This window comes from Astatotilapia calliptera, chromosome 19 (genome assembly GCF_964374335.1).
Source record: "Astatotilapia calliptera chromosome 19, fAstCal68.1, whole genome shotgun sequence".
Lineage (NCBI taxonomy): Eukaryota > Metazoa > Chordata > Actinopteri > Cichliformes > Cichlidae > Astatotilapia > Astatotilapia calliptera.
This window is the reverse complement of record NC_137440.1, coordinates 13,064,244-13,082,105: the sequence shown is the minus strand read 5'-3', so window position 1 is coordinate 13,082,105 and position 17,862 is coordinate 13,064,244. Positions and strand designations below refer to the sequence as shown.

Below are 17,862 nucleotides of genomic sequence, written 5' to 3'. Positions count from 1 at the left end.
GCCAATTAACTGACAGCGGGGGCGGGTATTTCCCTTATATGTTTCTGCCTTTGGTTTATTATGAGGACTCAAATATGCTGTATTCGGGACAAAATTCCCTTTGTGCTTGATACAAAAACATCCAGTCCGACATGGGGGGCGGCGGGGTATTTATATCACGGCCTTTGTGTGTGTTTCGCTGACTGACTTGCCCCAAGGAGATGAATGCCATTTATGCTTTGTTACCAGGTTGAAATAGTGTGCATGCGTGTGCGGCAAAAAATGAGGGCCGCAGTTGTCTCTGCTTAAAAAGTGAATTATTTGTGCCTTTTAAAATTATTATTATCTATAGGGATATAATAAAGCTTCATCATGCTCACTTCCTTATGTTTCAAAATATTCCCTCAAATACCCCAAATATTTCACTTATCCCCACAAACAGTTAGAATTTTTTTAATTTGATTCAAATCTATTAGTACAGCTCACGCTGTCTTGCCAAGACGCTTTCATGCGCAGCAGCTGATAAAGAGGAGAAGCTGCGTGCTGTGGGGTTGCGCCCGTTTGTCTGAGCATCAGTGTGAAGAGAAGTTGTGCAACAAACATCTTCAATGCCTCCTCAGTACGCACCAAGCCTGCGCTCTCGTCTGGCACCCTTGCTGCTTTTCCTGCAGACTGGGTTTATCATCATATTTGCTTTTTACACTGAAATCGAAAGAAATGGAAACGCTGATGACTTCAGCAAACGTTACCCAGGTGAGTTTTATTTTTGTGAGCTTGGAAGGGGGGTGTTGAGGTCAGATGAGGTAAAAGATGAGATACTTTGATTAGCTAATTCATGAAGCAACTATCTTTTAACCCTTGTATGGTGTTCGGGTCTGTGAGACCCGTGTTCAGTTTTTTTCAAAAGAAAAATTAAACAATTAATTATTTTTTCACGTGTAAATGTGTTGTGTCTTTCCACTCACTCCACTTGATTATAACTGATTTATTTATAACATTTTATATAAAAGAAAAACGAGAAGCACATTAATTCATAAATGTGATCTAACAAAGGTAAAGGGAAAAAATTAACCATGTTTGCTGTTCATATGTCTTGTAATTGGGATGAAGTAAACATCTGTTGAGTAATTTAACATAAAATTGTTTGATAGTGTTAATTTGGAAAGCCAAAACTCTAGCGGGTCCACCAGACCCATGAACACTGGCTGAGTAACAAAAATACGAACACCACACAAGGGTTAAACTACCTTCATGTGCATGCTTTAGTGTGCGAAATAAACACACTTCAGTCCAAGAGTGTGGGGAGGAGCTGCCGTTTGTTGGTCATTGATAAGCCCGTGAGTAAATGTGTTGTGTCCTCAGCTAAAATTCAGCTGTAACTGTTTATTTTTGTGCCTTCTCTTCTTCTTTTTCAGAGTTCCAGGATGTGAATGTGATAGTGATTCTAGGCTTTGGCTTTTTGGGCACTTTTCTAGTGCGCCATGGTTTCAGTGGCTCCGGGTTCAACCTCCTTGTGGCTGCCATGGCCACCCAGTGGGCCCTCATACTGAACGGTGTGGAGTCCTTGTACTACAGGGGAAGGCTCAGGATAGATCTGAAAAGGTGGGAGGAGACGGTTGGTGCAGATAATTTCCTCTAAAGGAGCTTATATAAATCAATTTAACTGGAACTTGTTTGCTGTAGCTTGATAGTTGCTGAGATGTGCACTGCCTCAGCCCTCATTTCAATTGGAGCTGTGCTGGGGAAGACCAACCCAGTCCACCTCATCCTTATTGGACTGCTCGAGGTGTCAGGGTTCATCCTAAACAAATGGCTTCTGCAGTTTCTCCTGAACGTAAGCCCACGTTTCACCCTCATATCATATCTTTAGATAAAGTGTATTCACATCGATATGCCGCTGCTAATGTTTTTCTGGTCCTTCTAGACCCGTCCTCTGATCAGCATCATGATGCTTCACATCTTTGGGTCCTTGTTTGGACTCATGCTGACAGGGACACTTTACCGTAAAGGCTCAGAGCAGCGATTTGAAAAGGAGAAATTTGACACAAAGATGGGATTGTTTTCCATGTTAGGTAACAGCTTTCCCAGATATCTGCTGCATCATTTGGCTAATTTCCACTCTAGTGAATCTGTGTACAGCTGAATCTGTCTCTCCTCTCCAGGGACTGTTGTCCTCTGGATGTTTTGGCCCAGTTTTAACTCTGTCCTCGTGGATGATCGGACTCCTGGGAGGAAGCTGGAAGCCGTGTGCAGCACCTACCTGGCCCTGGCCGTTAGTGCTGTGACAGCAGCTGCGATGTCTGTGCTCTCCAACCCCAAGGGAAAACTACACCTGGTATGACCTGACACTTGATATGTTTGCACATTATTATGAGACTTTATGTGCAATGTCAACATAAGGTGTCCAGCATAAAACTTCCCCTCTGTGCCAGTAGACAGACTTTTACTGGCCCACAAAAAGTCAGTTTGAGTACAGCTAACTGTTTTTGCTCATTTAGCTTTAAAACTAAAGCTAAAATAAATGCAGTGGACCAAATGCTGTGCTGCTCTTTAGACTAACCCCTGCTACCTGCAGGCATCTCTGTTAGAAAGAGAGACATATGGTAGCAGCTGCTGGCTTAAAGCAACATTAAAGTCAAGATCTATCAGTTTATCTGCTTTCATTTTAGCTTTTTTCATTTCTACTCTCTCTGAACAGCTGAAAACACTGCTTTTCTTCCCATTTAAACTATCCCCACAGGAAGGGCTTTTATTAATATTTTAATGGGAAAATGCCCTCATCTGCCACTTTATTAGATACACCTTGCTAGTGTCAGGTTGGACCACATTTTCCTTTATAAGCTGTCTTAATTCTTTGTGGCACAGATTCATCAAGGTGCAGGAAACATTCTTCAGAGATATTTTTTGGAGACCATTTGAGTTCAGTGAACTCATCGCCATGCTCAAGAAACCAGTTTTAGATGTGCAAGTTGTGATCATAAAGGGATGGACATGGTCAGCAACAACACTCAGGCAGGCTGTGGCATTTAAATGATTCTTAGTTGGCACTGAGGGGCTCAGAGTGTGACACCGTTACACTCTGAACAGCTTGTGTGGACTGTAGTCTCAGTCTCCTGGCACCTGGTGTGATCTTCTGCTGCTGGTAAAACCATCTGCTTCAAGGTTCCACGTGTTATGCATTCAGAGACGCTCTTGTGCACACCTGTGTTGTAACGAGTGATATTTGAGTTACTGTACTGCCTTTCAAAGCATTTTCAGCCAGTGGGAATCCCCTTTCTTTTTGACCATGCCTGCATGTTTGAATGCACTAAACTACTGCCATGTGATTAGCTGATTATATATTTGCATTACTGAGCAGATGAACAGGCATACCTAATAAAGTGACTGATGTAGAACATTATTTTTGTCAGTATTTTATTTTAAAAATGAGGACTGCAATTATCAGCACCTAAATACGCTTTAAAGCCATAAGTGGTTTTTGATGTTCTGGCTGCGTTAACACAGAAACCTAATATATGACAAAAATGAAGTTTATGTTATTCACAAACTTTTGGTGGACTTATTAAAAAATTGGGGTTAATTTAAACACATTTTGGTGTTTATTAAAATTTGCAGTGCAAGCTCAGCTTCGTCACCATGTGAAGCACCTAAAAGTCTGATTTTCTTTCAGATCCACCTGCAGTCCTGCATCCTCGCTGGTGGCGTCGCTGTCGGCGTCTCCATGTCAGCAGTTCGTCATCCTTGGGAAGCCATGATAATCGGCTTTGCTGCTGCCATAATATCATCCATTGGATTCCAGTATCTTAAGGTTTTCCTCACCCCCTCCTAGACGTGGACATTTGCCTCAAGCTTGCACAGTCTGTATGATAAAACTCAGCTGTTAACTTATTTCACAGATCCACATGCTGCTGGCATTTCAGTGCCATGACACATGCGCTATCTTAAGCAGTCATGCACTTCCTGGTCTACTGGGATGGATAGCGCATCTTGTCCTGCAGATCAAAGACTCAGATGATCACACAGTGTAAGAATGAAACGGTCCCGTGATGTTGGACTGCAACACGTAAAAGAAGGAATACCCTGCTTAATTATTTGTTTTTCTTTCCTTCTTCTTCTGACAGAGCGATCCGGTTTGCTGTATTTCACATCTGTAGTCTCCTCATCACCATCGCTCTGAGTGTGACGCTGGGAATCCTTACAGGTACAGTATGCCTTAACCTCTATTCCAGCAGCAGGTACAGTCAGTGCGCCGTCTTCTTTATAAGTTTCATCTCCTTGTTTGAAGGGCTCCTTATCAGGTTGAAGTTTTGGAGACCACCCCAGTACAAGAATTGCTTTGATGATCAAGCCTTCTGGGAGGTATGCAGTCATCTTCTTTAATGCTTCCCTTTCAATAATTAAAGTCTGAAGATATTTCTGACATATTTTCCACCATGCTGAACTTTAAAACCTTCACAAAACCTTAAACAGACAAAATGTTTTCATGTTTTTGCAGTTTTCTCATCTGGCTGTGCGCAAATAAGAAGACGAAGACCCCTGTATATAATTTCACACTCTCTCCTGACTTTTATAAAATAATGTAGTGGGATATATTTTTTTGTGTGAGGGAGGAAAAAAAAAAAAGGAGGATAAAAATCGGGAGTGAGGAGTGTCAGACTGATTTACTGCTCAGTATGTTTTTATTGCTGCCATGGCTGTGAAACACTGCCCTGATGCTCTGGGTGTTGCACAAGCTGAATGGACAGATGTTGCATTCAAATACAAAGTCGCAGCACTGAGAGGACACCCTACAGATGTGAAACCTCTGTCTGCCAGAGGTCAGCACTGTGGCTAACTGAAACTCAACAATAAATCTGGATTGCTGCAAACTTTCAGAGCTGATATAGTGTTATTCCTGGAAAATTACAAACAACCCCCCATGGTTACATTCAATGAAACATGTATGTGTACACATCTACGAAAAATCCGTCAGTTAATATTTTGTACCATAACCACTTATGGAATGTGCGCTTGGCAGGCAGGCTAAATTAGGGGATGCCATAAAACAAAGGAGATGGAGACAGTTTAGTGTCTTGAAGCTCCCAAAATACACAATTTTGTTTATGCATAAGTAAACCATTTTAACAACATGGCTACAGAGTCCGATTGCAAATAGACATGCCACATTTGAAAATATTCAAACTTTAAAGAAATCTATGAAGATTTGTGCTTAATTATGATTTAGCTTTTATACAGCAAACCAGATAAATTAAACATGTTAATCTGAAGGCTAAAAAAAAAAAGGAAATAGTTTATATATAAAGTGAATACCCACTGAAGCATACAGTCTCATACAGTATAGAAAGCAGAGTGTATAACTGTGGACATGAAGAGACACGCAGAGTTCATTACTGCCAGAGATCCTCTGTACGACCAAACTTGAACACCAAACCCCTGAAGAGGAAAACGATAAGATGAGTGAAATGTTTTCATTGTCCTGAAACGGACGAGAGAAAGACGACTCAACAACTCACCCGAAGAAAATGAACGCATTTTGGAAGAAAACAGCAATTCCAGGGTACACAGTGGGCTTCTCTGCAAAAGACGCAACAGGTTTACGGCGTCAGTTACAGCATCACGCCGTCACAGCTTTGATCCAAGAGTTCCTTACTGCAGCAAACATCCCTCTAAACAGCCTCATTTTCACCCAGCAAACAGTGACGCGTGAACGTTATCTGCCTATCCTAACACAGGTTGCACCGCAGACGACGCTGATTCACTCAGACCATCTCTTACCAAGCGACAAGTTATTCAAATTATCACATTAAAGAACGCATGCCTTTCTCTTTTTAAATACACACTTCATAGCTGGGTTATGAAACGGCTGCGTACAGACAACTAAACATCGATGAGTCCAGGTACGCGGACTGTATAACTGTGTAATATGACCACAGTTATGCTGTTTATAAATACAATTAGATCTTTTTAGACGGGGACACTTTTGTTTATAGCTTTGCCTCTCCACGTCACTACGTGGAAATATGGCTCCAACTGGAAATACAAATTATTTCCATTATATTCATTCATATTATAACCGAGGTGCCAAAGTTCCCAGTCCAAAGTTTCTACAGTTGAAAACACAGCTGAACACTTGGGCCAAGTAGAAAAGTGCTAAGCAGATAAAGTGGACTCACGGGGCACTACAAATCCTCCAAAGAGAATCCACATGGAGGCGATGAGGGAGCCAAAAGCCAGCATGAAGCCGATAAAGAGCCACACTCGAGCACCTGCAAGTAAAAGATAAGAAAGGGCGGGACACTGAGTGACGTGGTGTCGAGCTTCGTTTACCACGTTGGGTTTTACTGCATGCGCAGATACACGCCACAAGAACAGTAGAAAGCATATCTGAGACATTAAATAAATAATCGCTAAATGAAAATAGACAACCTGTCGTCATCACAGCAGACACACACCTGTCTGTCCCATGCAGCCTTCGCTGTAGCTGTCTCCTCTCACTTGGCCATTTGAAACAGCATTTATCCTAAAATGGAAAAAAGCAGAATGCAGAATCTTCAGATGTTACAACCCGAAAAAAGTAACATCAACTAATAACTGTTGGAGCAGAAAAGTTATTTATAAACCCTATCCAGGCCAGTTAACTCTGTAAGTGTTGTATAAATGTGTTTATTACATGCAAACCAAAAATTCCTTCATCCACCAGCGCTAAAATCCTCCATGGTTCTCAGAGTGTCACACATGGGTACTGTCAAGTCCCGTCTTAAAGCCTTAAGATGAGGCTGCTTTCTGACTTGATTAGGGTCAAAGTCTGGCTTTTTACAAAACTGTATGCATCGGACTGAAGGTTACAGCACTGTGTGCAGAGAGATTTCACTATGATTAACAAAGTGTTGAAAAAGAATCAACATAAACCCACTAAACGTTTGAAATCTTTCTGAGGACACGTTTCACAAGGAGGACTCACAGGACTCTAAAAACACCCCAAACTGATTAAACCTGTTCAGGTGCTCGTGGGTAAGAGTCCTTTTTAAACTCTTCCTTGACTTAATGCATCAGTAACATGGACATGTATGTTATGGAGTATATAAAGTTATGAAACTGCACAGAGGAGTGGTGGAAATACATCTTGCAGGGAAAAAAGGAGTTAAACCTTATTTTGGGACAAAATTACTCAATACTTGAAGCATTTATATTTGCTTAAACTTGAAACATATGTCCTTTTGTGTGTTTTGTGAAAGCGAGTTAGCAAAAACAGAGAAGCTGAAAAGAGAGTAAGGAATTATTGTGACGACAATCCAAGGTCAGAGAGAAAAAAAGTACAGAGCTGTGTTTCAACATGAAGTTCAGTCTTCTTTTGTAAGGTTTATAACAAAGAGAGACAGGATGCTGGAAAAAGCATGAAATAAATTGGATGATGTAACAAAGAAACTCTTTCACGGAATCGAAGAATAGGGAAGATTAGACCTCCAGGCAAGGGGTGACTCCAGAAGCGTATATACAAGAGAATACAGCACAGCTACCACCATATGCCAGAGAAAAGGATGGAAATGGTTTATAAATACATACAAATGTGGCTGTGCTGAAGAGAATTTAGCCTGAAAGCAGTGTTAAGACTAGCAGTCATAAAGAAATAAGCAAGAGTGATTATTTTGATGAGAGTACAACCTTGAGTTACAGAAAAAGTAATATTTAGGAACAGGATGCAAACACGGCACTACCAGCGGCATGTGTAGTTACACAGGTTACACACAGTAAAGCTCCAGGGGGGCAGGAGAGAAGTTTTGTCATTAATCCATTAGTGATGACCTCGGACATGAGGAGGAGGGAAAACAGCACGTCCGAGGAGCTTATAACAGGTTATGGAAGAAACTCCTGGGACATTAAGGAACCATGGCCGAAAACACAACAAGCACAGTCCGAAAAGGACCGTTCAGAGGGGGCAGCAGGTGCATGCAGTGTGGAACAGATGCTCATAGTGCAAAGTATCACTGAAGTGTCACTTCAGCCTTACAGTGCACATTGTGCCACAAAGATAAACTCCAACACCACAGTGCGTGGGGGATCTTCTTGCATATGGATTGCCAGTTTAGTCCAACAGTCCCAGTAGCCAACTTTTTTTGAGCTGGGCCAATATAGTGCGGAGATCTGCTGTATCTGGAATCTGCAGGGATATTGATGGAGTTTACTACCCTGATGGGCACCAAATCACCTCTACACATCTGCCTAATGGCGGTTTTATTTTTGCTGGACCAAACCTGCCACCATTCAAACATCCAGCTGGGAGTGCAAGTACGATTACTATGAGGGAAGTTGCTACAAAAACATCCAGGTCGATGAGGACATACAAGATCAGGAAAATTGAGTAGATGGAAGAGCAGAGCACGAGATGAGTGATGGTGACCGGCCACAGTCCTTGAACCAACTCAGGGCCCTGCTGGACCACAGAACTGGGGACCAGCTCATCGGCCTTGCAACATCTGTTCACTGCTGATGAAGTGGACTCCCCCGTCTTAACCACCATGACAGGCAGCCAGCGATCTCAAGGAGGGGGTGTCGAAGAGACTGAGATCCCTGGGCTTATCTTCATCCAAAAGTGGAATAAGAGGACTTAACATCCAGCCTTTTTATGGTTGCAGTGATACAGAGAACTAAATCATGCTTAATTCTAATCAGAATATAATCAAGAATAAATGTAATCAATACAGGAGTAAGAAAATGTAGTTTCAGTAATGTAATGACCCTCATGCTTGACTTTTTCACCCAGATTCCAGGAGCATTGTTATGACCACGGTGCACCCTTTGCTCTGTGTGTGTTAGAGTGAGAGCACCAAACAGGCACTGTGTAAAAAAGCAGAAACACTGTGGACTTACGATTTAGAATTAGAATTTGCGTCTGTTTCCCCTTCTTATTTTTTGCTGTGCCGGGGTATAATCACAGAGGAATTGGAGAACTTTTTTCTGCATTCCTACTGGATTATATCGGCACAGACTGGTGTAAGTGGTCAGGATGCGGATGTTTCCCTCTATCTCCCTCATCTCAAAACCAGCAGTAGAAATCAGCATGATCTCAGAGTACAGTTTGTTCATTGAATTATTATTATCTTACTTGGATTTTGCTTTGCTCATGTTAAATTGCTGAAATAAAATATGCTGCATTCAAAAAATGTAAATTCTGGGCATCCCCTTTTTAAATTTTTGTGAAACCATAAAGATAAAAAAGAACCAGTTCCAGACTTCCTGTTTTGGAGAGATCTCTAAATCCACACTATGAAGCTAAAGTTGTCTCTCTTCACATTCATTTAGCTATTGAGACTTTTCACATGAGTGACACGTATGAATTTAACTCACATGTTAACAAATGTCTCTGAATAAAAAGATCAAAACTGGTATCACTGTCACCTTAGACAGGGTCATCAATCACTCTTGAAAACAGAAAGGGGCAACAACCCCCGACTCCCAGTTATTACGTGACTAAATCGCTGTTGTTGGGTTTTTTTTAAGGTCATGTGACATCAGCTCTACTTCCTCTGTGATATTACGCATGTGATTTGGAAAACCTGCAAGTTGAGCTTTAAAGCTTCAGAAACACCAAACAGCTGCAGTCTGTCTTACATGAGAAAGGCCACGGTAGCGATGACTCCACAGGTGTGATATGCATGATGAAATTCATCCTGTGCCGGGTATTTCACTGCAGCATCAATGATGATCCACCAGCCGGTGAAAAACTGCAAAAACAACATCCCCGGTTATGTAAATATGTAAAATCTTCTATACAGATTTATATATATGTCTTTATTGTTTTGAAGAAATCAGTGGAAATACCAGGACTCCAGCAGCTATAGAGGCAATTGTGTTTCTTCGCTCTCCCCAGTCCACATTACACTCACAGTCTCCGCACCGGATCCCGTCCAGAAATCCCGACATGACTCTGGAAAAAAGTAAATGTAGGTGTAAATCAGGATTTGAATTAAGAGAAAGGCAGCTCAGTTTAAACAGTCTGAAAAAAACAAATAACATATCTTTTTATTAATGTAAAATGTAAAATATAAATATTACACATAAAAATCTGTTAAAATCAAATCAAGTCAAACCTTAAAAAGCTGAAGATAATACAATGAGAAGGTGAATAAGAAAAAAATCGAAATAAAATAATTCAATTCAATCATAAATACATATTTTCATAGAATATATACACTGACTATAAAAAATTTAAAAGTTCAGAAAAGAAAAACTATAAAACCCAACAGGCTAAAACTGTTTGTTAAATATCAAATAAATGTATTGAATTAAGGAGGTCAAGAGGGGAAAAGGGGCGAAACAGTAATATAATTTTTTTTTTAAATGTTCAGTATAATGAAATAAAATACAAATAGCAAAATAATGAAATTGGTAAAAAACAAAAACAAAAAAAATTATACAACTGAAAATAATACACAAATAACACCGGACAGAACAGTAGCTTGTCCAGGAGTAGATTTCAGCTCCCATTGACTTTTGATGGAGGTGTGGAGGACACAAGTACTCTGGATTTGTCCTGAACCTCAGGACTCGTGGAAACCTACCTACTCAAATAATGATGCTAAGCCGTCTACTTTAGGTTCAATAACTGAACATCAACGCTCTGGCTGTTGCCACAGCTACTAGATTATTACAGCGTCCCTGGAGGCCACCGTCTGGAGAATGCATAACAACAATGACACAGATGACTCGTTATGTGACTCTTAAAACAGTAAAAATAGGTCACTGAATGCAGTAAGGAAAAGTGTCTCAGCAAAATTTCCACCCCATTGTGTACAGGAGGAACAGCTGATTTATTAAAGTTTAAATAAATGATGACATCACACTTTCCACAGCCAGCCAGGTGTATTCCTGACTCCACTAATGTAAGTGCGGGCAACATGAAAAACAGCTGTTCATTATGCTTATTTCCAATAATCAATAAGCGAAGTCAGAAAAGTGGACTGAAATCTGACACAAAAATCCATCAGTGCGCAGGCGCCGTACAGTAGGCTCGTGCTCGCGCACAAACACCAACAATACTGTAACTCCACATTTATCCCGTTTAATCGCCACATGCAATATCCATTAAGCCCCTAAAGGGATGATAATAGCAGGTATAAGTTTTAGAAACTCAAACAATGCTCGTGTGTTTGATTAAAACCCTGCGCTGTCGCTTTCTTTTGTTCATCGCTTTGGTACTAGCAAACATTTCCTTGAAGGTTTCTTCTCGCTACGAAGTTGCTGAAAAAATACCACGAGCCAAACGACAGCGGTGGGAACGGATAGAAACACACATCCCGACAGTGTTACCCGTTCCTCGTGCCATTTTCAAAGGAATTCCTACCTTTTATTCTCGCTTTTTGGTGTGTAAAACCTTTGGACAAACCCGACTTTGCTTCCGACAGAGGTTCGTCATGCACATGCGCAGTCAACCCACACCCTTTTCGATCAAAGACGCTGTTGATGTTGTTGCCTTCAGGAGCAACGGATAAAGTGTGAATTTGTAAACATCTCTCCTTTCTAATTCCAGTTACTCCTGACCAGTAAAATTATTGCATAGTAGGTTTCTAAATAAGTGCAATTAATATAAAAAGGATTCACAGTTTCCCATTTAATGACTCATTAATGACACTAGTGTTTCTGAAATAAGGTTGGCATCACATCTCTACAGTACCTGCGCATTTTAACACTGTTCATCACTCTTTGCACAGCTATTGAGCGGGCTGAACAGGATCCTCTGGAGGACCAGGACCTGTTACTGGGCCGCACATTTGGCACACTTATATGCTATTTATAATATAAGGGAATGATATGATATGATAATAATCAATATATATATATATATGTGACATATAAGTAGAATTGTGGCACTTTATTCTAATACAATAAAATACTTTACATTTCTGTCCACATTTCTTTATATGATTTAAACAATTAATTGCAAAAGAATTCAGATTCAGAGTTCATACAAAACAAATAAAGACAACAATATCCCGTTAGGCTTATTTTACCGGATTCCAATAAAACAGTTAATCCTACTTTTTTCCTTGTGTCACACAGCTCTCCCACTCTTTATTCCTCTGACTATCCTTTTTAAAATCACAGCGATGCTATATATGATTCCAATAAAACACTGGAATCATATATAGATGTACTTTATTTATTATTGGAATAAAGTACATCTTATTCATATAAACCATTGGAATCATATATAGCATGACCTTATATATTTTACTCATTAATCTCCTTGTTGTATGATATTTTGATTTGGGTTTATTGAACTCTTCACTTCTTTTATCTTTATTTAACTGAGCTCCTTATTTTGTTATTGTTGTGTGTGTGTGTGGGGGCGGGCGGGGGCATAATCTTTCTGAGCTGGTTAAATTTGTGTTATTGAGAGACAATTATTTCGTGTTTTGGTGACTGTAACACACTAGGTTCTCAGTTTTTGGGATAAATGAAGTACATCTTATTTCTTTCATCCTTTGTCTTCTTTCATTCCCAAATTAACCTCCTGAAACCTCACGTCGTCATATGAGAATATAACATTTTGGTTTCTCTGCTCCTGTCTGTTGAACAAAGTATCTTACATTTTGTTAAACTATGGCAAAGAGATGAGATGTCTTAACTTCCAATAATACATCTCAGTTTTTATACATCAAAGGAACCCCTCTGTACAACTATATGGGCTGTAACATTTTAACATAGACAAAAAAAAAAAAGAAGTTTTATTTAGCTTTTAGTGTGCAAAATGAAAGAAAACACCCCACCAGCTCATCACCTGGACTTATTCCCTGTCAATTAAAAAAAAACATTTTCTGTGGTAATTCTATTGTACAGTAGTTATAAAAAAAGGACTTTATTATCTTGGGCTGACCTTGGTGGACTTGTTTCTCAGGATGTAGATCATCTAGAAGCCACTGACTATGGGCTCGAACAGATGGGGGATTTGCGCCTGATACCTCATGTGTGAGTCACATGACACGCTCTTTAGCCCTGCTGCCTCTGACCCTCTCAGTGACCATAATCTGTACTACCTGAGTGTACGCAGAATCCATTTAAGGCTGCACCATCAGACAGCATTTACTTTATTGATGACTATTGTAGAATTTTGATTACATGGAGTATATAGTCACAGAAATATCAGAATATCAGGTTAGTGGTTCATAAAAAAGGTTTTAAGTCGTATATAGACAGTTTATAGCATAGTTTTGTTAAGATGCAATATTGTTCACTATACACGAGCAGATTCTTCAGTAAGATGGGCAAACACAAGATGACAGTCATCTTAGAGGAAGCCGAGCAGCTGCAGGGCAACAGATATGGAGAGAATGATGACTCCGAAATAGCCAATGTAGCCGTAAGCACCGTTCATCCTCTTGGCAGGATCTGCAATAAAAAGGACAAAGTAAACATTGATCAAATCAGGATTATACGAAGAAAACGAGGCTAAACTTTTCTGTCTTCTCTGAAGTTCTGAACACATGATCATTTAAATGTTTTGCTTCCATTAATAATGCAGATCATTGACTTCTTAGCTTAGTAACTTTTCACCCATATGTTATCAAATGTAAATGATTAAACAACGTAGATACTGAGCAATAAAACTGCTCAGACTATCACAGGGCTGTAACTCTTGCAGCACCTGGACTTCAGCTCTGAACATCTGTCTAACTGCCATATCATGCATATTATGACATGGCATAATTGTAGACACCAACCCAATGTAGACATTACTGATTGTGGTATTGATTAGGGGTTAATACTAACATAACTCTGTATTTATTAATAAAATATTAACGTGAGTGTATAAATTTTACGTATCATGACTCCATTCACTTAATTTCAGTCTTACCTCCTGTGTAGTAGCCCCAGGCATAGGAAAACCTGCTGGTCACCCAAATAACCCCCAAGACAGATGCTGACAGCTGGTTAGAAGTGCACACAAATAAGAGTTAGAAAGAATGGAGGAAGTCAGGAGAGTTTCCAGATGAGGGCACAGCTGCCCCTCACCAAAGCTGCTGATATAAAGTACACACAGAATCATCACATTACTCATGAATTCAACTTAAATATAGATTTAAACTACTTTTATTTTATTTAAATATTCCTGTTGTGCTACTTTCAGCACATTATAAAACAATATCCTAAAAATATAATGAATTATTAAAGATATGACCATTCAGCAGAATATAAAGTACAATTACTTCTACCTGGAATATTAAACACAAGTACACATTAACGAATCGATAATTATCCAGTTTGGGTCCTACACACCACAGATTCACACATTGCATTCATATCATTTTATTTTTATATCCCATCCTTTCTCTTCTGTTTATCCTTATCAGGGTCACAGGGTGAGAGACAGGGTACACCGTGCCAGTCTATCACAGAGGGACAGACAACCATATGCACTCACATTCACATGGGCAATTTAGAATCACCTATTTACCGTACCCCACTAAGTACATGTCTTTGGACTGTGGGAGGAAGTCGGAGGCCCCGGGGAAACACGGGGAGACCACGCAAACTCCACACAAAAAGACCTTCTTGCTATAAGGCAACAGTGCTAACCACCATGCCACTGTGCTGCCCTTTTTTATATTATTAATTAAAAATGCCTTCATTGGGTTTGTTAAGGCATTAAAAACTACCGGGTCAAGGTCAGAAAAAGATTGCAATTTTGGTTAAAATAACAATCGCTACATGTGCTGAAGCCCTTTCATGAGGTATTTCAACATTTCACCGCTTCGTCTGGAAAACCATCATATAAATATATGGTGATTTGTGTCCATGAACATACATAAAGATCACGTCTATTTATTTATTTGAGATCATTTACCTCTATTCAAACACTCCCCCTACTGTCATAAGTGTCTAAATGCCTTCTTGTCTCTCTTTCTTTGTCATGCACTCTCACAGGTATCAGGGGCTCTAACAGGTTCAGTGAGGTCTTTGAGTAACCGCTGGTCTTTGGCCTGGATCATTACTAACAAACAGTTATCAAATAAAGTAACAAACCAAGCATATGCACAGATTTTTTTCTAAAAAGAAAAAAAAGAGACAGAGAGTGCTCCACCAGAGTCTCCACTCCACAGATGAGTCTGATATGTGCACTGAATTTTTTATATTTAGTAATCTGCTACAATAATCTGTTTTTCAAAAGCACTGAGCCTGCAAATACAATTCTTCTGACATCTTTAATTGTGCTCACTTCAGCAGCTACAAACATTTCACTTCCTCACTGACATCTCATTATCGACCACTTAAACTTTCTGTAAACTTACTTTCCTCTAAGGATCTTCCCGCTCTCTGCACATACATCAAACCTGCCTAACAGGATATTTGCATGCTATCTATATATCGTAAACCGTTCTTATGTGATCTGTAGTGAGATATCCCAGATTTTTAACCTAATTAACATTATTAGATTTATATTTTATAAACTCTGTTTATTTATGACCATAACTTCTGTTTTACTGTGCACCCCCAATCCACCACAGAGAAAAAAAGTCGTGGACACACCCCTGTGATCGAGGAAAATCTGCTTATTCACTCTGACACTAACGTTTGAACTAGACTGTTATCTGGAAAAATCATGCCAAAGTTCACGCGGGCGTGTTCCTGCTCGGCCCCTGACCCACTGCACTAACACAATAAATGCATAAAACAAAAAACTTAGTAGTGAAGACTGATTTAAGTGTATATGATCAAATTTACCGGGTAAACAAGAGCTGCGATGGTCTGGAAAACCAGCCACTGAGGGTACACTTCCAGGGTGTTCTGATGCGCCCTCTGGATGCAGTTAAAGACTTGCTCCTTGTCGCTGTACATGGTGGGATACTGCAGAATAAACAGCGTGAAATAAGCCCGAGATGCAAATAAAAATCACTTCAGAGCGTGCAGTGTTCGTTTTTCACTTACTTTCACGTTGTACTTCTTTCTGGCTCCCCCAACCTTAACTGCCAAATACCCCAGCATGATCCAGCTGTACAGGTACGTGAGGATAACATATCCGAAGTTGGATGGCAGCACGGTGAGCGGGTCCATTTTCAGCCTGCGATCAAATCAGGTGAACAGCGAGGTGTGCGCACGCTCCGCTTTTATAACGCAGGAAAGAGGAGGAAGCGACAAAGTAAACAGTACTGCTAAGTAGACGTTACATAAAATTTCGCGAGATCGCCCGAGACTTCCTTTATTTGCATTTGAAATGCATTCACGACTTCACTTTCTCCCAATGACGGTACAGTCGTTAGTTTCTCCCTTTTAAGCCCTAATCAAATACAAATTATAAGCCTGCAGGCTTACAAGATAGATAGATAGTTTGTAGGTATAGCGATATAAAATTTCAGATTTTATTAAAGGTTCTCAAAGTTTAGTCTGAAAAAGTTTTTGTTAGTATGTAAAAAATTTGAGACTTATGGGGTCATTTTTTTTTACAGGAGAAAAAAGTTTCTATACCACATCTATGCAAATACAACTGCTCCGATTTTGAACCAAAAATAAATTAATAAATAAATTGCAAAGCATAACACTTTCATAGCTATAACAATTAAATAAATGCTGTCTCACCTTTTATAACTTTAATGCGTTTAATGATGCTGTACAAAAGGTGATCTTCATACCACACATATTAATAGTATGTATCAAAGTACATCGGGATGGGACAACAGTTTAAATTACTTTTTAGTATTTGAGTAATTTAATAAGCATGGGAAATATCCAAATTAAGTGTTCAAAGCTGAAAAATAGCCTACATTTAATTTCCTTTTATACCATAGTCAGCTGGCAATTTTGAGAAGACAAGAGCAGGACGCAAAAGAGAGCAGTCAAGAGAGGCACGTATTTCATGCTGATAAGGACAAATCCAAAATTACACAAGTAGCAATGCCAAGGAATACACATATTCAGAAATCACATGGAGCTCAAGCTCAGGAAACCCAAGACACACAATTAAATGGATAACACAACAAAGGGTGCAGAAATGCTCAGGTGATATACACATACAAGAAGTAATGACTGAAATAGAACTAGGAGTGTAATTAAAGATAGCTGAAAACAATGAAGACAACAAGCCGAGGAAGTAAAACCAGACAAGTTACAGGAGACCAACAGCTACTGAAATAAAACAGGAATTAAGACACAACAAAACACAGGGGAAGACAGAATCACACAGAAGCAAAGTGAAAGACAAACAGAGCAGAGACTGATGTAGGGATGGTAACTAAAAGTAATGTGTGTATACCAAAACCGCAACGCTAGAAAATGAACCATAAAGACAGAAAGCATCACAAAATAAACAAGACTTGTAAACAATAACCCCATGAATAGAACTCTAAATACTAATTTGAACGTAGACACACAGAAAATCCAAACAAAAAGATAACATAAAATATAAGACATAAATGACAGACTGTAGAGATTCCCTCAGGGAGGAATAATTAAACAAAAGTATTGTTAAGGTTCGGTTCACAGTTCTGTAAAAAACACAAACATGAGTCCTCCTCAGAAAGGAACCATAAATAAAACTGTGTCCACCACTCAGGGATCATAACATATTGGAATAAAAAACGCTTTGAGTGCTCAAGTTGAGTAGAAAGGCATAGTATAAGTACCAGTCAATTTACCAAATTCATTTTACTCTGCATCACAGTCCAAGCAATGATTCCAACACTCAGCATCAACATCAGGGAATATATCACAGTTTGAATAGAAAACCTCCACCAGTTAAATGTCTGTGACACAGAGGAACAGGAACAAATCTTGGTACTCTGGGTGTTTGAGCTGTTTTCTGATAATACAATGGAGAGAACTTTAAAAAGTGCATTTTGGGTAAACTTTCATCCTTATGTATTCCAAAAAAGGCAGCATATGAAAGGCATC

General features: G+C 39.5%; 3 protein-coding genes across 4 annotated transcripts; 1 reads left to right on the top strand and 2 right to left on the bottom strand.

The window, feature by feature from the left end:
* Positions 1 to 97: 97 nt before the first annotated feature.
* rhd (Rh blood group, D antigen) lies at positions 98 to 4,847 on the top strand. The gene is made up of 10 exons (XM_026152303.2): positions 98 to 732; positions 1,395 to 1,581; positions 1,663 to 1,813; positions 1,904 to 2,051; positions 2,142 to 2,314; positions 3,650 to 3,787; positions 3,876 to 4,003; positions 4,101 to 4,180; positions 4,265 to 4,338; positions 4,475 to 4,847. The coding sequence occupies exons 1-10, from the start codon at positions 588 to 590 to the stop codon at positions 4,499 to 4,501; spliced, it is 1,251 nt and encodes a 416-aa protein (XP_026008088.1). The 5' UTR covers positions 98 to 587; the 3' UTR covers positions 4,502 to 4,847.
* A 195-nt stretch (positions 4,848 to 5,042) lies between these two features.
* tmem50a (transmembrane protein 50A) lies at positions 5,043 to 11,478 on the bottom strand. Of its 2 annotated transcripts, none has more exons than XM_026152304.2 (7): positions 11,321 to 11,478; positions 9,799 to 9,904; positions 9,589 to 9,701; positions 6,432 to 6,499; positions 6,153 to 6,245; positions 5,493 to 5,553; positions 5,043 to 5,412 (listed from the first exon to the last, which is right to left on the bottom strand). In XM_026152304.2, the coding sequence occupies exons 2-7, from the start codon at positions 9,898 to 9,900 to the stop codon at positions 5,367 to 5,369; spliced, it is 483 nt and encodes a 160-aa protein (XP_026008089.1). In that variant the 5' UTR covers positions 9,901 to 9,904; positions 11,321 to 11,478; the 3' UTR covers positions 5,043 to 5,366. The 2 variants fall into 2 exon arrangements, with proteins under 2 accessions (XP_026008089.1, XP_026008090.1); XM_026152305.2 differs by lacking the exon at positions 11,321 to 11,478 and adding an exon at positions 10,539 to 10,666.
* A 1,555-nt stretch (positions 11,479 to 13,033) lies between these two features.
* On the bottom strand, positions 13,034 to 16,216 carry mgst3b (microsomal glutathione S-transferase 3b). Its single transcript, XM_026152879.2, has 4 exons — positions 15,904 to 16,216; positions 15,700 to 15,822; positions 13,832 to 13,904; positions 13,034 to 13,365 (listed from the first exon to the last, which is right to left on the bottom strand). Exons 1-4 carry the CDS (start codon positions 16,027 to 16,029, stop codon positions 13,265 to 13,267), a joined length of 423 nt encoding a protein of 140 aa, XP_026008664.1. The 5' UTR covers positions 16,030 to 16,216; the 3' UTR covers positions 13,034 to 13,264.
* Positions 16,217 to 17,862: the final 1,646 nt, after the last annotated feature.